The sequence below is a fragment of the Prenolepis imparis genome, unplaced genomic scaffold (genome assembly GCF_030444845.1).
Source record: "Prenolepis imparis isolate NDT839.2.m4 unplaced genomic scaffold, iyPreImpa1.0 SCAF_3, whole genome shotgun sequence".
Classification (NCBI taxonomy): Eukaryota; Metazoa; Arthropoda; class Insecta; order Hymenoptera; family Formicidae; genus Prenolepis; species Prenolepis imparis.
The window spans coordinates 2,998,161-3,018,626 of record NW_028141161.1 but is presented as its reverse complement, the minus strand read 5'-3'; the positions used below and the strand labels follow the sequence as shown (position 1 = coordinate 3,018,626).

The window sequence follows — 20,466 nt, the reverse complement described above, 5'->3', positions numbered from 1 at the left end:
CCAGCTTCCGGGTAGTGATCCGTATCGAGGCTTGGACGATTGCGTTATCCCAGGTGCCGTACGGATCGCTGTATTGAGTCCCGCTACATCCTCCGTCGGTCTTTACGGAACCTGCGAATGTTACTGCGCGCAGGTTGGTAGCGTTTGGTTTAATGTCGGAGAGATGCCCGTTTAATCCTAAGGAGATGGTTCCCGTTTCGTGCAGTTTTCTGCAAGTATCGGCTGATGTTTCGTGAATGTATTCGCGTCTGCCGTTATGTACGGCAGATATGTGTGAGTGCATCCCACAGTAATAGACAGTTCGGTCGACTTCAATTTTGCACTGGATTCCAGATGTGTGCTCGAATTCGCTCAACTGTAGCAATTGTACGTAGACCTCTTCCTTCTTTGGCTCGATGTCGTCGACTTTGCATTCTTCTATGTCCAATAGGGAGAGCGTAGTGATATTTAAACCGCGGCCACCGCAATCATAGCCTATTAGCCCGTTTGAGGTTGAGGCTAACAGTACGGTTATAGCTAAGATGGTTACGTAGGTCTTCATTCTACTGGGGTTTGTCGACTACTGGCCGGTCCTCCGCCGGGGCATCCAAGATATAGTCGTCTGGTTCGGAGTGGGGGTCTTCCTCGGTGGGAGCCCGATGCGGCGAGGCCTTTAATTTATCCTCGTGTACAATTCTTGTTTTAATTCTACTTATAGCTAACTTAACATTATGATTTCCTAAAAGATTAATTATTTTATAAGGACCCGTGTATTGGTCGCCCAATTTTCCTTTGCTCGGTTCTTTCAACAAATATACATAGTCTCCTGCTCTGAACTGTCGAGTTTTAACTCTACGGTCATAATAAATTTTTTATCTTTGTTTAGCGGCAATTAGGTTTTCGCGGGCGATAGCCTGGATGTCTGTTAATTTGTTAAAAAGAGTTGTGAGATAGTTAGCATAGCTTTCGTCCGCAACGTCGGTGACGTCAGGGTTGCTGGAAGGTGCCCTGGCTATCCTCCCGAAGACTAACTCGTGAGGGGTGTATCGCGTCCCCTCATGTACGCTCGTATTATAGGAGAATGATGCTAATTTTAGATATATATCCCACTCGTTATTTTTATCTACGTACTGTTTTAGGTATTCCCACAAAACGTGGTGGGAGCGCTCTATTGAGCCATTAGATTGCGGCCTATAGGCCGTAGTTTTAAAGAGTTTAATTCTAAATTTCTTCGCTATATTACGCATTAGGCTATTTAGAAAATGCGATCCCTGATCCGTTAATATAGCTTTCGGTGCTCCGAAAACGCATATTAATTCATTCGTGAATGCATCTGCTACATTGATCGCGTTTGCATGTTGCAAAGGGATCGCTAAAGAATACTTAGTTAGGAGGTCTTGTACAGTGAGTATATACATGTTGTTAGTTCGCATAACGGGTAATGGACCCATGATGTCCATCGAGACTTTGTCGAAGGCCGCGTCAGGTGTATCCGTTAATATCATGGGTTGTCTGGTCTTTACGCGGACCAGTTTCTTTAATTGGCAAGGGCGGCAATTTTTGATGAACGTTTGGATATCGGTTTTCATGCCGTTCCATTGGTAGAGCTTTTTCATACGTTGATATGTTTTGGAAATACCTTTATGGCCGCCAATCACCGAGTTGTGGTTTTCGGCGATGATATTTTCTCTCTCGTCCTCCGGTGGGATGGAGATTTCATTCCTACAAATGAATATTTTTACATTGGTTTCGCTTAAGACGCGCGTTAGCAACGAGTACACGGTATCCCAAGGGACATTATCGATGTCGCCTCTGGTTATCGAGATAGACGACAGCTCCAATTCCCTGACGACGTCTAAAAGCGATCGAAATGATTCTTTTAGTGTTTCTCTTTCCGTAGCTCCCGATTCGCGTTCTTTAATGACAAGCGATATAATTTGGCGATTCCCATCGCAGTTTATTCTTGCCCTGGCTAGAGCTGCTCCTCTAATCATAGGCAAGGATTTACTTTCTCGGAGTGTGTGAGCTCCGCGGTCGACTGGTACGCCTTGTGTGACGAAGATAACAAGGTTATCTTTTCGCGTAGAGAAATTATCTGGAATCGGTACCACTTGTGGTCCCATTCTAGTTCCTTGAATGAATGGTTCGTTTATGTTGTCGAAAATCGAGGCGTCGACGCTAAGGTCGGAACTGTTGTCGCTCTCGGCCTTGCTTGTTTCGCCCGATTCGTCATTAGTTTCGGTTTCGCTAGAAGATCGCGGGTTCGGCGGATCGTCTATGTTATCGTTTTCCGCTCGTTGCGGCGCTTCCTCGGTTTCTCGAGGCGCTTCTTCGGTTTTCTTTCTTTTAAAATTGAATAATGATTCTTCTGAGCTGGAGAGCTCTCGAGTCTCTTCGAGGGGTAGAATATGTTCTATTTCGTTTAGTTTAGCTAAAGAGTTAGATGGAATAAGATTTCGGGAGAGTGCGTCGGCTTTATTGTTGATTTTACCTGGTTTGTACACTACGTTATATTCGTATTCCGCGAGTTTAAGGCGCCATCGGATGAGTCGTGAGGTAGGATCTGTTACGGAATGTATATTCATACCAGCGGTCTGTGATCCGTGACTAGCGTGAACTTCCGTCCATATATATAGGGTCGGAAGTAATTGACGCAGTACACGATGGCTAATGACTCCTTTTCAATTGTCGTAGTAGTTTTTTTCTGCGTTGTTTAGTAATCGAGATGTGTATGCAATGGGCAGATCTTTACCGATTTCTCCCTGACTCAGGACTCCTCCGACCGCGTACCCTGAAGCGTCTGTTGTAACGACGAAAGGTCGCGTGAAATCGGGAAATTGGAGGATGGGTTAAGAACATAGTGCGTCGCGGAGTTTCGCAAAGGCTTTTTCTTGTTCATCCCTCCAGATAAATGGTTTGTCCTTCTTTAATAAGTCGGTAAGAGGTCGTGCGATTTTAGAGAACTCTGGGATGAACCTACGATAATAGCCGGACAGACCGAGGAACTGTTTTATGTTCTTTGCATGCCGGGGTCTGGGGAATTCTTTAACCGCGAGCAACTTAGACGGATCTGGTTTTACTCCTTCGTCACTGATTATGTGACCTAGGTACCCGACCTCTTTACGTAGGAACTCGCATTTATCTGGTTGGAGTTTTAAGTTAGCCCTACGCAATCTTTCGGCCAGTTTGTTGAATTTGATTTCGTGTTCACGTAATGAGCTCGCGTACAATACTATATCATCGAGATATACAAAAAGTTCAGTTCCCTGTAATCCGCATAGAACCTGGTCCATGAGTCGCTGAAACGTCGCTGGGGCATTCTTTAAACCGAATGGCATTCGTTTGAATTCGTAATGCCCATGAGGTGTTGAAAAAGCCGTCTTTTGCGCGTGCGACTCATGCATCGGTATTTGGTGGAAACCGGATGCGAGGTCGAACACGCTGAAGTATTTTGCGCTCCCTAACTGGTCGAGGATTTCGGTTATATTTGGTAGCGGGTACGCATCGTCTATTGTTTTTTCGTTTAACGCTCGATAGTCGACGACCATTCTCCAACGCTTGTTTCCCTTTGAATCAGGCTTTTTAGGGACGATCCACAGGGGCGAATTGTAGGGAGACTCCGAGGGTTTTACTACGTCGTTGTCTAATAATTCTCTAATCTGCTTGTTTATCTCGTCCTTGTGGATCGGCGGGAATCGGTACTGTTTAGTGTGGATCGGTTGGTCGTCGGTTGTTGGGATTTTGTGAGACATTTTGTCTGTGTAATCTAACATCTCGTCCGGTAGACTAATATCGTTATGTGTTCGTATCAAGTCGGTAACGTGTGTTGGCTCTTCTTCTTAGGTGTTCTAATCGGAGAAGCTCTCGGACGGCAGTGGCTCGGTCTTGAGTATGTCCGTCTGTTGCGAGAGGGGATATGGTGAACACCTTGCTCTTTACGATTGGAATATCGTTCTCGCGTTCGGCGGAAATTTGGTCGATCTCTTGTAGATCTATCGTCGGGATTACTAACTCGCGGTCGGTGTCGCTAGCGTTAATAACGTGAAGGTATGCTTTCCCATTTCGATTAGTGACTATCACTTCTCCGAGGAATACGTTCTCGCAGACGCTAAGACGCAGAATGTATCCAACTGCGATGTCGAGATTTTTTATATTGACATAGAATGTCGAGCGCGATGAGGCAGGCACTACTACGGTTTCGCGTTGGGAAAAAGGAATTCGAATATTTTGCCAGTGTACTGACCGATCTCTAAAATCGATACTACTAGCATCTCTAAGAAAATCGGATCCTAGGATCCCTTCTTGAGGAATTGGAAAATTGTTTGACACCGTGTGGACGTAGAGAGGATGTCCCATGTAAAGAATTTCGGCGGACACGAGGGTTTTTATCTTTCCGTTTGTTATACCGCTAAGGTACAACGTGTCGTGTTGTTGAATTTTCGTCTCGGGATGTAAGTTTCGGATTTTAATTAGATTAGGGGCGGCCCCTGTACCTATCATGAATGTTGTTTCGTGCAAAAGCCCGTCAGCGACTAACGCGACGGTGGGCGTGTGCGAATGCCCTTGTAGATTTAGAGTTGCGATTCTGGCTTCTCGGCACTCGTCCCTTCGACTAAATTTACCGGGCGGGTCGTTTGAGGGGGAGCCCCTTGGTGAGGTGTACCCGACCTTCTCGCGGGGCTCAGCGCGTTTCCCGGCTCGTTCCTTTGCAAGTTGTTATTATACTCGCGTTTCCGGCATTCTTCGATTTCGTGGCCGCTGTTCTTGCAGTAACGGCACCATTTGTTGGGACGGTCGTTATGGCGAATAGGAGCGTTCGTATTAACATTCGTGTTATTATACGTTTGTCGTCTATCGTTGTATTTTGGGCGCTCCTCTCTCTCTCGCGTTACGGGGGGTCTGACTGGATTGCTACGTAGCGTATTATTCGGGTAGCGATTGCGAAAATAAGTTTCGTTGCGGGGTGCTGTCTGGGGGTATATTCGACGAGTGTGTTCGTTACGCGACGGTTCTGGTCCGCGGCGATCACGCGTCTTATATCGGTTCCGACCCAGCTCTTCTCTTTTTGCGAGCTCTTTTGCCTTAGCAAATGCCTCGGACGGGGCGGAGTAGAGGCGTCTATCCATTTGTAATCTATATTGTAAAGGCAACCCTTCGCAGAATGAACGCGCTGTTAGTTCGTTGATTTTTAACGTCGTGTCGTCGTCTACGCGTCCTGTCACGCGGCGTTCAACATCAAGGATCGCGGATCGGAGGTCTTTAACGCGACTGACGTAATCAAGCATATGTTCTTGGGGTCTTAAATACACGGTACTGAGTTCCCCTTTATATTGGTCGATAGTTTTTGCGGAGCCAAAAGCGATGTTTAATAAGTCGATCAATTGTGTAACGCTACTGAATCGTCCTCGACGGCATAGTAGGCGCGTCCGCGGGGTTTGTTGACCAAAAGCTTGGTAAGATTGCGTTTCGAACTTGAAGGGATTATTTCTCTCGCGCGACGGCATGCCCGGGTAAATTGTCCTAGCGATACGTTATACCCATCGAAAGTAGCCACGGATTCTGTTGCCTCGCGAAAAGACCTTAGGGAGATGGGATTGTACGGGAGGCGATTCGATACGTCCGCCGGATTCGTCGAGTGGTGTCAAGAGTTGTCCGGAAAGTCGAATAGACGGACTAGTCCCTTGGCGTAAACGGAACACTTCCCGACGCAACTCGTCCATTTCAGCGAGAAGGTCGTTTCTAAGCGCGGTCATATCCTCAAGGGCGGCGCCTTGGGCGTGAACATCTGAGTTCTTTTGCATTTTCTCCTGGAGGAGTTCTATTTCGCGACCTCTTTTATCCTGTTTCTTCCGCTGATCTGCCAAGAAGATGGCTTCGTCTCTCAAACTATTTTCTCTGTCTTTTAGCTGAGTTTCTTTCGTCCTAAGTCTATTTTGAGTTTCGGTTATCTCGGTTTCCTTTTGTTTAAGTTTCGCTTGTATCCCTGCTAACTCCGATTCGGTTAGTTCTTTGCCTGCGTTCTCCCTTTCTACTGAATCTTCCTTATCCCCCTTATTCCCGCGCGTGCCAACCATATTACGGAATTTTTCTATCCCACCGCTGTCACCAATTTGTTACGTCCGGGGCGCAGTCGCGGCGTGAAATTCGCGAGAAATAATTATCGCGGTCCACGTGCTCGGACTATCGCGCTGAACAACGTCGTATTTCGGAAAACTTTTCCGGGGATACCCACGACGAAAGGTGTTCCGCCAAGGTTACGCGCAAAGTCTTGCGGAGGGGAGGGTGTCGCCTTAGGATTCGTACGAGGGAGTTGCAAATGTTACACCGGAGTATGGGGATATTATCGAATATAATCCTGAAAACGTTCGAGGGAATCATCGACGGAGTGGAAAATTGTAATCACGATGTTACCATCGGTGTCGATACGAAAGGTTTCTTCGCCGTTGATGTACCGTAGATGAGCTATCTGACAACGGTAACAGTGGAGTTGAGGGTCGCGAGTTACCGACAGTCGATGGAAGTTACACACTGAGCATATTATTCCGGTAAGTTACCGATTACGAGCAAATGTTTAGCAATATTCAATTCGTTTCGAGCAGTACCGCGTAAGCGCATATGGCAATCTACGCAAAGGGCGGCATTTGTTTCTTTATTAATAAACCCGACTGATATTTGGCAGTAAGGGGTTCTTTGTTCAATAAGCTCTTCTTCCACTTCGGGAAGAGGCAAGATGTGCGGGGCGGTGAGGTACCGAGGCCTTATTGGGCACGTGTGACGTCCTGATGGGAGATTTTTGACGCGTTCTTGCGTTACTCTACTGTGGTACGCGATAATAAGCCTGGCTCGCGGACCGAGCGGTAAACACGCGTGGTCAGGACTAATGAGGACAACGCGACGTATCAGGACGATATAATTATTATGAATGTAAATTAATACGCACGCTTCGGTCTCGGTGCCAGTATTATTCTACTTGAAGGAAATGTGAGTAATAAAATTCTATCTCTTATTTACTATGTTACTGTTTGTGATAAGAAAATAATGCTAACGTTTCAAATTATGTAAATATGTTTATTCTTCTGTATAATTATTATACAGGTATTTTGGTTGAGATTAATTGCGCGTTTGTGATTTGCCTTTCTACCGTTATTCCTATTAATTCTTAAATAGTGTTAATTGATTAAGTCTTTCATTAATTACAGGTTAAGATGGATGTGCGTATCGCCCTGAGAGAGGCGTGACCTTGTGAATAGATAGAAGTTCACCCTTATTGAGGCGCTCTCCGAGAGATGGGTACAGATAAGGAGCTTAAGTCAAGGATAGCTCGCCCTTTCGGAGGCGCTCAGAAGGATAGGAGCAGTACGACGCCCTGCGAGAGGCGCGCGGTAGATGGGATAAAAATATATTAATGTGTTTAGAGAATTTCGAAACGCGTGATAAAACGGATAGTAATAGGAAGCGCGTGTTTGAATTAAGGAGATTCGTTGAAACAAATCGTATTTTATTTTAAAGTAAAACACAGAAAGGAAGCGATAACAATTAAATCGCTCGCGACGAATAGAGAGAGTAATTATACTCGAGAAAGCGACAGGCGTGTAAGCTTGAACGGTCTGTAGCGAACTGAACTTATTTTACCGAATATATGTGTGTCAAGGACTCGTCGCGAAACTGTTATTATAACAGCTGATTCGACAGCTTCGAGGCCTGGCGAGACGCGCGGTAAAACGCGCGAGGCGCGAAAAAATGTAAACAGAGTTCGTCGAGAAACTGAGCCAATGCATGGTTTTCTCGAGAAATCGATAATCTCGAAATACAGACAATAACAGAAACGCAGACAAGATAACAGACTAATCGGTTTTAAATCGAATACATAATTAAATGGAAAATGTTTTAACATTACCGCTCGCCTCAGGGGCGTGACGAACGCCACTGAAATAGAAAATAATGTTTTTGTAATTACTATATACAGAGCAGATAGACATTAACCGAATGAATACAGTATTTACAGCTGAGAGAATGATTGTAATGCATCGAAATAATACAAAGATGTACGAAGAACGAATGACGTAAATGGCAGAAGACGCGAACTAATTCAGTAGCAATTTGACAAAAACCGTGTTGCACGATTTATGCCTCAATTGGGAGCGGGGATAGTTTGACGATCGGTCTTTTCAATTCTGAAGTAGCGGTTCGTACGGTAACGACGCGTATTCGACCGTCAGAACCAGGATGGATCGCAGTTACTCGCGCTAACGGCCACTTTGACGGTGGAAATCGCTCGTCGGAAATCAATACGAGAGAACCGATTGAAATCGAGTTTGACGATTGTTGCCATTTATTACGAGTTTGCCGCTGTAGATACTCGGTTGACCATCGATGCCAGAATCGTTCGAGCATGTTGCGAAGAAGTTGCCAACGTGACAATCGCGAAATCGGCGTGTCTGCTAAGGATACGTCCGGAATGATGATTAAAGACTCGCCGACGAGAAAATGCGCGGGTGTTAACGCGTTGACGTCGGCGGGATCATCGGAGAGAGCGCAAAGCGGTCGCGAATTCAACACGGCCTCGATTTGTGCGAGCAAAGTACTGAACTCTTCGTAGGTGAGTGCGGACTCGCCGAGAACGCGTCGAAGATGAAATTTTGCTGATTTCACGGCGGCCTCCCATTTACCACCGAAGTGTGGAGCGGAGGGAGGATTAAACCTCCACGTAGTGCCGTCGGCGGCGAGGAGATTAGCGAGCTCTGCGACTTCGTCGGACGCGGAATGGAACATGCGACGGAGTTCCGCATCGGCGCCAACAAAATTTGTGCCGCAATCGCTTGCGAGAGTGCTGCATCGGCCGCGTCGGCTGATAAATCGTAGGTATGCGGCGATGAATCCCTGCGTGGAGTAGTCCGTGGCGAGTTCCAGGTGGACCGCTGATGTGGCGAAGCACACGAAGACTACGAGGTAGCCTTTGTAGGTGCGGCCAGCACGTCCACGCCAAGTGCGGAGATTAAACGGACCGGCATAATCCACTCCGGAATTTAAGAAGGGGCGCGTTGGTGTCACGCGCGGAGTTGGAAGAGAGCCCATCATCTCGCTGGCGGTGACCGCTCGGTGTCTAACGCATCGGACGCAGCGACGGATGAAGGCACTGACTGGAGAACGACCGCCGAGGATCCAGAACTGCTGCCGCAATGTCGCCAGGACGACCTGCACTCCTCCATGAAGCGTCTGTTGGTGCAGATCTGAAATGATGAGACGTGATAGAGGAGAGTCACGAGGCAAGATAGCAGGATGTTTACTGTCCGCATCCAACAGTGAATTTTTGAGGCGTCGTCCGACGCGAAGAATGCCCTCAGAATCGGTGAATGGTGAGAGCTTTAGAAGTGGATGTGACCGAGGGAGACCAGCCTTCTTAGAGCAGAGTTCCAGTTCCCGACCGAAATAAGCCTCTTGCGTGGCTTTCACCCAGAACGTTCGGGCGTGGAGGATCTCGTCTGCGGTGAGCGTCGAAGAGGAAGGACACTCGATGCCCTTGAAGTGGGCAGTTGCTCGCACAATCCATGCCGTGGTCCGGAGGAGCGATTTTAGCTGCGAAAATCGATCTATGAGATCCCAGTAATCAGGTGGGGTGCTTACCAGCGAAATGTGTAAAGATTTCTGCGGACGCTCTTCAAGGTCGGCTGATTGGTCGACGGGAGGCACTCCTGACGGCCATCCAACAGAGAGACCTTGAAGCCACGACGGACCATGCCACCAGAGATGATGATGCTGCAGTTGATGAGGAGAGACTCCACGAGACAGACAGTCCGCCGGGTTATCTACTCCAGCGACATGATGCCAGCGAGCATCGGGAACTAGCTCCTGGACAGCGGCCACTGGATTGGATACTTACTCCTTCCACTTCGACGGATGTCCTTTGATCCACGCAAGGCTGATGGTTGAGTCGGTCCACAGGTGGATAGGCACGTGGTGAAGTTCGAGATTATCTCGAATTCGAGCGAGAAGTCGAGTCAGCAAGACGGCAGCCGAGAGCTCCAGTCGAGGAATTGTTTGTCGCTTGATTGGAGCGACCTTGCTCTTAGCGGCGAGAAGCACAATCTTGGCATCGGCGTATTCGTGGAAGGTTCTGACGTAGATGACAGCTCCGAGTGCGTCTTGAGAAGCATCGGAGAATCCGTGGATTTCCACGCCTGATGCAGATTGAGAAGTGCCAATCCATCGCGGAATTGAGAAGTCAGAAACGCTCTTCAAGCTCTCGTCGAAGATGACCCACTCATGAGCGAGAGATGGAGGTAGTGGATCGTCCCATCCGATTTGCGATGTCCAGAGTCGTTGGATGAATATTTTTCCCACGATGGTGACCGGTGCGAGCCATCCGAGAGGGTCAAAAATTTGAACGATGCGAGACAGCGTAGATCGTTTTGTGAGCGTACGAGGAGACTCTGACAGGCTCACGCGAAATGTGAAGGTGTCGTTCGCTGGAATCCACGTGAGGCCGAGAGTTCGAGCTTCTGTCGAAAGTTCTCGAGCGGATGACGGGTTGGAAGTCGTCGAAATACCTGAGAGGATAGAGTCCTCGTTGGCTGTCCACTTTTGTAGCTGAAAGCCGCCCGCCCTGAGGAGTTGAATTAACTGAAGAGCTTTATTAGTTGCTTCTTGCGGAGTGTCTGCACCTGAAAGGATGTCGTCGACATACGTTTCCTGCCGTAAGATCTTAGCCGCTTGCGGAAGAGTATGTTCTTCATCGTCGGCGAGCTGTTGAATGACGCGAAGTGCGAGATACGGTGCGCAAGTGAGGCCGTAGGTCACCGTATTGAGCTGGAACTCTTGAGGCTCTCCGACGTCCCTCCATAAGATGCGTTGGAAATCTCGATCTTCCTCGTGAATCACGATCTGCCGATACATTTTTATTATGTCGGTGGCGAAGACAAAGGCGTGAGTGCGCCAGCGGAGAAGGACGGCATCAAGATTTGTTGCAGCTTTGGTCCGGCGTGAAGACAGTCATTGAGTGAAGCGCCGGACGAGGTCTTTGAGGAGCCGTTAAACACAACTCGCAATTTTGTCGTGGAACTGGAGTCGCGAAGAACTCCATGATGCGGAAGGTAGACTGGAGAAATCCTGCTGGTCGTCGATGCTCGTCGCATGTGTCCCAAGGTCTCGTATTCCGTCATGAATTCGATGTACAGCTTTCCGAATGACGGGTTGCGTTGAATTTTATGTTGAGCCGTCATGAGGAGACGAGCTGCAGAAGCTCGGGACTCTCCTAGCTGCTGGTGCGTTGACCGAAATGGCAAGCGTACAATGTACCGTCCGGTGCTGTCGCGAGAGTGAGTCTTCGAGAAGTGATCTTCGCATTCAAGTTCGTCTGGAATGAGATGTTTAGATGTTGACGAAGTGACTTCTTCTTGAAGCCAGAATCTTTGCAACTGATCATGAAGATTGACGGTGTCGATGGTTTGGATGGAGAAAGATGTCGAGTGAGATGCAGATGCTGAAGAGCCCACAGGTCCGGAAATGATCCATCCGACAGATGTTTCTTGAGCGACGGGAGCGTTCGATGGTCCTCGCTTAATGGATCCGCACAGCAGTGATCCATAAACATCAGCGCCCAAAATGATGTCGATACTACCGGGTACAGCGAAATTTGGATCGGCCAATGGTAAATTGGCGAGATGAGTCCATGATGTCGTCACTACCTTTTGGATCGGAATGCGACCAGTGACCCGAGGCAGAACAAATGCCGAGACGTTGACTTCGATAAGTGGATTGATGCATGATCGAAGGCGAAAAGCTACAACCCCGCGAGTTGATCCAACCTTTTGGGAGCCGACGCTTATGATGGGCAACGATTCCTGAATAAGAGAGACTTCTGAGCCTTGATCAAGGAGGCTCGAATCTTAATGTCCTCTCCATTCTCGGCAACTAGCGTCATGCAAGCGGTTGCAAGGAGAACTTGCGGACGCTCGCATAAAACGGCAGCGTGATGCGAATGCACAGCCGGGGTGGTGAATGTACCCGATGATGAAGCGCAGGACGCCGTGGAGGAGTTCGTTGAAGTGGTTGCAATGGATGACGAAGAGGCATTTCGATGAAGCAACGTGTGATGCTGACCTTTACAATGTCGACATCTCTTGACGGTGCGACACTCGACCAGACGATGAGATCCCAGACAATTGAAACACAAGTTCTTACGGTGAACGAAATCCTGTCGTTCGTTGAGCGGCTTTGAACCAAACTCCGAGCACGACGCGATGTAATGTGCGGCGCTGCAGAAGGTGCACATTGATCCACTCGTCACGATGGCATGAGACCGAGCTGCTGACTTTGTTTTCGCGTTCGAGTTTGATGCTGTGAGCTGTGGTTTTGAAATGCGAGACTGGACCATTTCTAGTGCCCGAATACGTCCCTCAAGAAATAGTTCGAGCTGATCGAAGGTAGCGAGTTCATTGGAGTTTCCTTGCTCGAGCTCCCAGCTTTCCAACGTATGTGCGTCGAGACGTCGAGTGACAATGTAGACCGTAAGAATATCCCAATAATCGGTAGGCGCACCGAGAGACTGCAAGGCACCAAGCGATTCCTTAACCGTCGAAAGTAGCTTCTTGAGATCTGAGCTCGATTTTTGATTGAGCGGCTTTAACTCGAAGATGCGATCTAAATACGTTGATACTAGGATGCGCCGATTCTCGTATCGAGAAGTCAGAGCTTGCCAAGCGCGCGAGAAATTCTCGGCTGTCACCGAAATGTTTGCGAGATACCGAGCTGCTTCTCCGGATGTTTGAGCCTTAAGGTAGTGAAGTTTTTCGACGCATGAAATATCCCGGTTTGAGCCAACCATCGAATGGAATAAATCGCGAAACGACGGCCAATCGTGATAATCACCGGAGAATTTAGGTAGAGTGATTTTTGGAAGCGCGCGACACGATCCAGAGTGCGAATTCTTACTTTGAATAGAATCATTCGGATCTTCGATTTTCTCGAGAAGCGGTTCACGAATCTGCATGAGGCTGGATTTAGAATCGTATCTTCGAGTTAAAACCGCTCACTCAAAAATCGAGCTCAGATCTCAAGAAGCTACTTTCGACGGTTAAGGAATCGCTTGGTGCCTTACAGTCTCTCGGTGCGCCTACCGATTATTGGGATATTCTTACGGAGGCGCTCTCCGAGAGATGGGTATAGATAAGGAGCTTAAGTCAAGGATAGCTCGCCCTTTCGGAGGCGCTCAGAAGGATAGGAGCAGTACGACGCCCTGCGAGAGGCGCGCGGTAGATGGGATAAAAATATATTAATGGAAGACCGAATTGTTTTCAGATACGTATAAAATCGTCTTAAATAATAATTAAGATATATATATAAATATATGTATCAGTTGAACTTGTGGTTAATTTCAGGTTAACAATATCATGCAATAAGGAGAGTGCTCGACGAGTGGAGCGACAGTAAAACGATGCGAGTATCGACGGACGCCGAAGAGATTCGAGTGTCGCGGAGTCGTGTCGTGTTAGCGTACAGTGTTAATAATTAATTTATAATTCGAACGTATTTGTTAGATGAGTTAAATCATTTCACTTGTTAGTATAAGATTAAATTTCGGTTGAATAGTTAATTAGAATGTTCACTTTGAGAATGAATTAGATATGTTGTAAATACTTACGATAATATTTCGTGGACGCGGGATAATTGCAGATTTGTGAATAAATAAGTTATAAATATTACTATAATTTTTATTATAACACGTATATATATTTTATAAGTATCACTGTAAGTATAAGTATAACTGTTTAATAATCTTGTATAATGCGAATCGTATCTAGAAATCGATATAAATATTCTATTCTATCTGTATATATGATCTTTCTGAATTTAACAATTTTGATGATAATAATGAATCGATTGATTGATTGAATTATTGAATGAATGAATGAATCTCTGATGAATTTGCGAGCGGTTATATATATATTTTTGGGCTACTCCCAGTCTTTCGATAGTCATACGTGGACCAGTATCGATGAGACACGTGTCGCGAAAACAAACATTCTCGGTATATTTGCTGAATTCTGTCACGTTCGGTCACATAAAATTTTTACTTTACATGAAATAAATTCTAAGTTCCCTAAGCGCTGTTTGAAAAGCGCGCCAGTGCCGGCCATGATGATTAACTCAGCCTAGTGACTAAGAGAGGCGTTGCGTAACGTTTAGGAACTTCCTACCACGGAAACGCCCCCGCCACACCGAGCATCTCCCACTCTCGGGCCGCCGCAGCGCCGAGCCGCCGAAAACGAAGGACCTCAGAGCGGTCCCAAAATCCGGCAGATCACATCGCGACTCCGACTAGAGCAATCATACCTTGAACGCTCTCCTAATTCTAAATCTAATTCAATTCTAACATTTTAACTCTAATATTATAAGTCCTAACTCTAGCATTAAAACTTTAACTTTAGTTAACTTTTGTTCGTGTAGTGTTAATTTAGAATAAAAGTGTGTGTTTCATTTATAATAATTCTCCACATTTATTTTAAACAAATTCCAATACCACGCGTTTCTAATATAATATTTTCTCCATTATTGTTACTATTCTAATATTACGATTTTGGTATTTCTAAAATATTCCTAAAACGAGTTCTTCCAATCTGCACGTGTAGTGAAAATCTATTATATGAATAATTTTCTTAATGAAATCCTAACTGCGACTTAGAAAGGACGAATCGCTCGTCGCTGCCGCACGATATCACTTTCCTTATAATTTCTGAATTCTGTTATGACTACTTTGAGAGGACGAACCGCTCGTAGTTACGCACTGGAACAATAACCGACAGTAGGGACCGCCGCACGTCGACTTATTGTAAAAGTGACGCAATATTCAGAATGTTTTATATTATAAATCATTATGCCTAAACGCCGTGCAGGCAGGAAAAACCAACTTCGCCATTTAACCGCGCGACTCTACTATCCAGCATCATCGAGTGAATATTCAAATCTCATCGGCACCTACTATCATAACGACTCAGAGTACGATAATTTATTTGACGGAACCGCGCCGTTCGCTGTTAATAATAAAGACGTTAAACTGAGAAAGTGGCCAGTGCAATTGACTCCAATCGAAATCGAGAACCCTCGTATTCCGAGAGACGACATCCCGGACAACGATCCTCGTCGCACCCGGTACTTGCAAATCAGGGCGGACATCCTGCACACCCATTACGACGCGCCTATTCCAGAGCATCGGGGAACCACTGTCCACCCCCTAGAGATCAACTAAGGTAAGTCTCAACAATTATAAACAATTGAAATAAATAATAAAATTCAACGCTAAGATTCTAATACTAAGGGATAAGACTATTTGCCGTCACAAATAGCCAAATTATCGAAATAATTTCAAACACATACGTGCGTGTATAATTATTGTTTAAACATATTTAAAATTAATATTTTCTACGAAATTTGAAATATAACTTTACACGTGGTCTCTAGAATATTCGTAAAGACTCTTGGAAAACTGCGTTTTCCAAGGGCCATAAAAGTGAAACTCTGTTTTTTGCCTAGGGTCATAAAACTGACCCTTAGACCCTTGATAAAAAAAAAGGGGTCTCGACGTTTTCTCTTTTGCAAACTAAGCTAACGTAGCACACTCAATGAATATTCTAGAATTCCGAATAAAATAACGCGAACGTTTTATTCATCTATTTAATTCCATTTACTTAAATAATTTACCCATGTGCCCAATAAGGCCTCAGTACCTCACCGCCCCGTACATCTTGCCTCTTCCCGAAGAGGAAGAAGAGCCTATTGAACAGGGAACCCCTTACTGCCAAATATCAGTCGGGTTTATTAATAAAGAAACAAATGCCGCCCTTTGTGTAGACTGCCACATGCGCTTATGCGGTACTGCTCGAAACGAATGGTTGAACATTTGCTCGTAATCGGTAGTAGTAATACTATGCCGATTCTAACTCAGGGGCAATGAGGGGGAGGACCCAGGGCGCGGGGAAATGACGTCACGCGGGGAGGGGGGATGACGTCACGCGGGGTGGGGGGATGACGTCACGTGGGGAGGGGTGAATGACGTCACGCGGGGGGGGGGGGATGACGTCACGCGGGGAGGGGGAGGCGGCCGCGGGGAGGGGGAAGCGTCCGCGATTTTGGTGCCTGGTCCGCGAGGGGTCCGCGGGGAGGGGGAGGCGTCCGCGAGGTTAGGGTCCGTGAGGGGGCCGCGGGGAGGGGGAAGCGTCTGCGATTTAGGTGACGGGTCCGCGAGGGGTCCGCGGGGAGGGGGAGGCGTCCGCGAGGTTAGGATCCGCGAGGGGTCCGCGGGAGGGGAAAGCGTCCACGATTTAGGTGACGGGTCCGCGAGGGGTCCGCGGGGAGGGGGAGGCGTCCGCGAAAGACCGCATGAAGCTTTGTTGGTGAGGGGTCTGCGGGGAGAGGGGAATCCGCGAAAGACCGCATGAAACTTTTTGGGTAAGAGGTCCGCGGTGAGAGAGGAATGTGAAGGATAGCGCGAGGCGAACGCGAGAGAGAGAGATGTCGCGAGAGAGACGTTCGCGAAAGAGAGATAGCGGTAGCGAGATGATGCGGCGATTGAGAGCGCGAGGTGTTGCAGCGAGGCGTATATGCAAGAGCAAGAGAGATAGCGCGAGATGAGGAGAGGTAGCGAGATGACGCGAAGGAGAGCGCGAGAGCTGATGCAGTGAAGGAGAGCGCGAGGTGCACGCGAGAGAGATATCACAAGAGCGAGAGAGAGATGTTGCGTGACGATGCGGCGATGGAGAGCGCGAGAGCTGATGCAGCGAACGATAGCGCGAGAGGCGGACGCGAGAGAGACTTTTTTTAATAATATTTACAGTAATTTTAATTAATAAGATTTTAATAGGAGGAAGGGGAGAGGACTTATTCTAAAATAAATACATTTTTTTTTTTAAAGTAATTTTTATTTATAACTGTGTGTGTGTGTATTTTACAAAATGTTTGTGTGTGTATGTGTGTGTATGTGTGGTGTGAATTTAAAATTTAAAATATATACATATAAAATATATAAAGCAGCGCCATGATGATCGAACCACATGGGTCGATATGATATTCCATGACGATCGATCCATGTATCATGACTTATGGTACGAGGCGGTGCGTGAGGTGGTGGCTGCGAGGTGGCGGTGGGGCGGTGGCTGCGAGACGGCAGGGCGGAACTCCTACATGACAGAAATTTTTATTAAATATATTATTATTTATTTTATTAATCAATTTATTATTTTAATAATTTATAATTGAAAAGAAATACTTACTAGGCCCATAATGGCTCCAGAACATGTTCGGGAGGATAAGGTTCCTCCCCGAACAACTGACGAAGGCAGCACACATCATACCATTCGCCATCAGGGACCTCTTCCTCTATGTCGCCCCACAGCAGGTCATTATAGTATCGGTCAAACTCCCGACCTATCCGCAACCACCTAGCAGCCACCACCTCACGCACCGACTCGTACCATAAGTCATGATACATGGGTCGATCGTCACGGAATATCATATCGACCCACCTGGGTCGATCGTCATGGCGCACTCTCTCTCCAATAAATTCCATAACTGTTTAAGATGCTAACACGTCAAACGCTAAAAACTTTATGATGAACATCGCGGAGACAGAACCGCTGACGTTAAAAAGAGTAGGGGATGTATGACATAAGAATTAGCTCAAACGCTTACTCAGTACATGAGATAAGAAAACAGATGGTCCGAGACAAAGATTCCATGATGAGAATAAGCATATGAATAATATTTAAAATTGAAACCACAATCGAACGTTGAGGGTCGCAAGTTACCGACAGTCGATGGAAGTTACACGCTGAGCAAAGTATTCCGGTTGGTAAGTTACCGATTACGAGCAAATGTTTGGCAATGTTCAACCATTCGTTTCGAGCAGTACCGCGTAAACGCATATGGCAGTCTACACAAAGGGCGGCATTTGTTTCTTTATTAATAAACCCGACTGATATTTGGCAGTAAGGGGTTCCCTGTTCAATAGGCTCTTCTTCCTCTTCGGGAAGAGGCAAGATGTACGGGGCGCTGAGGTACTGAGGCCTTATTGGGCACATGGGTAAATTATTTAAGTAAATGGAATTAAATAAATGAATAAAACGTTCGCGTTATTTTATTCGGAATTCTAGAATATTCATTGAGTGTGCTACGTTAGCTTAGTTTGCAAAAGAGAAATCGTCGAGACCCCTTTTTTTTTATCAAGGGTTTAAGGGTCAGTTTTATGACCCTAGGCAAAAAACAGAGTTTCACTTTTATGGCCCTTGGAAAACGCAGTTTTCCAAGAGTCTTTACGAATATTCTAGAGACCACGTGTAAAGTTATATTTCAAATTTCGTAGAAAATATTAATTTTAAATATGTTTAAACAATAATTATACACGCACGTATGTGTTTGAAATTATTTCGATAATTTGGCTATTTGTGACGGCAAATAGTCTTATCCCTTAGTATTAGAATCTTAGTGTTGAATTTTATTATTTATTTCAATTGTTTATAATTGTTGAGACTTACCTTAGTTGATCTCTAGGGGGTGGACAGTGGTTCCCCGATGCTCTGGAATAGGCGCGTTGTAATGGGTGTGCAGGATGTCCGCCCTGATTTGCAAGTACCGGGTGCGACGAGGATCGTTGTCCGGGATGTCGTCTCTCGGAATACGAGGGTTCTCGATTTCGATTGGAGTCAATTGCACTGGCCACTTTCTCAGTTTAACGTCTTTATTATTAACAGCGAACGGCGCGGTTCCGTCAAATAAATTATCGTATTCCGAGTCGTTATGATAGTAGGTGCCGATGAGATTTGAATATTCACTCGATGATGCTGGATAGTAGAGTTGCGCGGTTAAACGGCGAAATTGGTTTTTCCTGCCTGCACGGCGTGTCTTAGGCATAATGATTTATAATATAAAACATTCTGAATATTGCGTCACTTTTACAATAAGTCGACGTGCGGCGGTCCTCACTGTCGGTTATTGTTCCAGTGCGTAACTACGAGCGGTTCGTCCTCTCAAAGTAGTCACAGCAGAATTCAGAAATTATTAGAAAAGTAAAATCGTGCGGCAGCGACGAGCGGTTCGTCCTCTCTAAGTCGCAGCTTGGATTCCACTAAGAAAATTATTTATATAATAGATTTTCACTACACGTGCAGATTGGAAGAACTCGTTTTAGAATATTTTAGAAATACTAAAATCGTAATATTAGATAGTAATAATATTAAAGCAAAATATTATATTGGAAACGCGTGAAATTGGAATTGGAATTGTTTAAAATAAATGTGGAGAATTATTATAAATGAAACACACACTTTTATTCTAAATTAATACTACACGATACAAAGTTAACTAAAGTTAAAGTTTTAATACTAGAGTTAGGACTTATAATATTAGAGTTAGAATGTTAGAATTGAATTAGATTTAGAATTAGGAGAGCGTTCAAGGTATGACTGCTCTAGTCGGAGTCGCGATGTGATCTGCTGGATTTTGGGACCGCTCTGAGGTCCTTTGTTTTCGGTGGCTTGGCGCTGCGGCGGCCCGAGAGTGGGAGACGCTCGGTGTGGCGGGGGCGTTTCCCCATAGTGGGAAGTTCCTAGACGTTACGCAGCGCCTCTCTTAGTCACTAGGCTGAGTTAGGCATCATGGCCGGCACTGGCGCGCTTTTCAAACAGCGCTTAGAGGACTTAGAATTTATTTCATGTGAAAGTAAAAATTTTATGTGACCGGACGTGACACTCTCCATGACTCATTCATTCATTCGAGAGAAAACATGCGGTTCGTTCAGCAATCGACGATAATCAAAGTTACAAATTTCGACGATAAAACACGGTTGATGTCGGATAAAGAAATACGCAGACATGGAAACATACTGCCGAATACTATACGTGGAATCATTTGCGGTCCTTGGAATTGTGGTAAAACTAACGCATTGATTAGTTTGATAGAAAGCCCGCACGGCGTTTGCTTCGAGAACGTGTACGTATACTCGAAATCGCTTCAACAACCGAAATATCGATATTTGGAAAATTTGTTATCACCGATAGAAGAAATTGGTTATTTTACATTCTCTAATAATAGCGATGTCATTCCACCGAGTGAGGCGCTTCCGAATTCCATTTTTATCTTTGATGACGTGGCATGTGACAAGCAAGATACGATAAGAGAGTACTTTGCAATGGGGCGACACTCGAGCGTCGACTGTTTCTATCTTTGTCAAACGTATGCCAAGATACCCAAGCATCTTGTACGTGACAATGCAAACTTATTAATTTTATTTAAACAAGATGGGACAAACTTGAAACATGTGTACAACGATCACGTAAATACAGATATGTCTTACAATAATTTTCGTGCATTTTGTCAGAAATGTTGGCAACATAAATATGGATTCGCAGCGATTGACAAGGACAGTCCGCTGACTAATGGACGATACAGAAAAGGATTTAATGAATTTGCAATACCGCAAAGTCGCTTTCGACGCATTGA

General features: G+C 45.9%; 2 protein-coding genes across 2 annotated transcripts; both read right to left on the bottom strand.

Annotated features, from left to right (window-relative positions):
- Nucleotides 1–8,103: 8,103 nt before the first annotated feature.
- LOC145934255 (uncharacterized) lies at nt 8,104–10,872 on the bottom strand. The gene is made up of 2 exons (XM_083034621.1): nt 10,039–10,872; nt 8,104–9,828 (listed from the first exon to the last, which is right to left on the bottom strand). The coding sequence occupies exons 1-2, from the start codon at nt 10,870–10,872 to the stop codon at nt 8,104–8,106; spliced, it is 2,559 nt and encodes an 852-aa protein (XP_082890747.1).
- A 5-nt stretch (nt 10,873–10,877) lies between these two features.
- Nucleotides 10,878–17,485, bottom strand: LOC145934254 (uncharacterized). Its single transcript, XM_083034620.1, has 3 exons — nt 17,244–17,485; nt 11,921–12,971; nt 10,878–11,819 (listed from the first exon to the last, which is right to left on the bottom strand). Exons 1-3 carry the CDS (start codon nt 17,483–17,485, stop codon nt 10,878–10,880), a joined length of 2,235 nt encoding a protein of 744 aa, XP_082890746.1.
- Nucleotides 17,486–20,466: the final 2,981 nt, after the last annotated feature.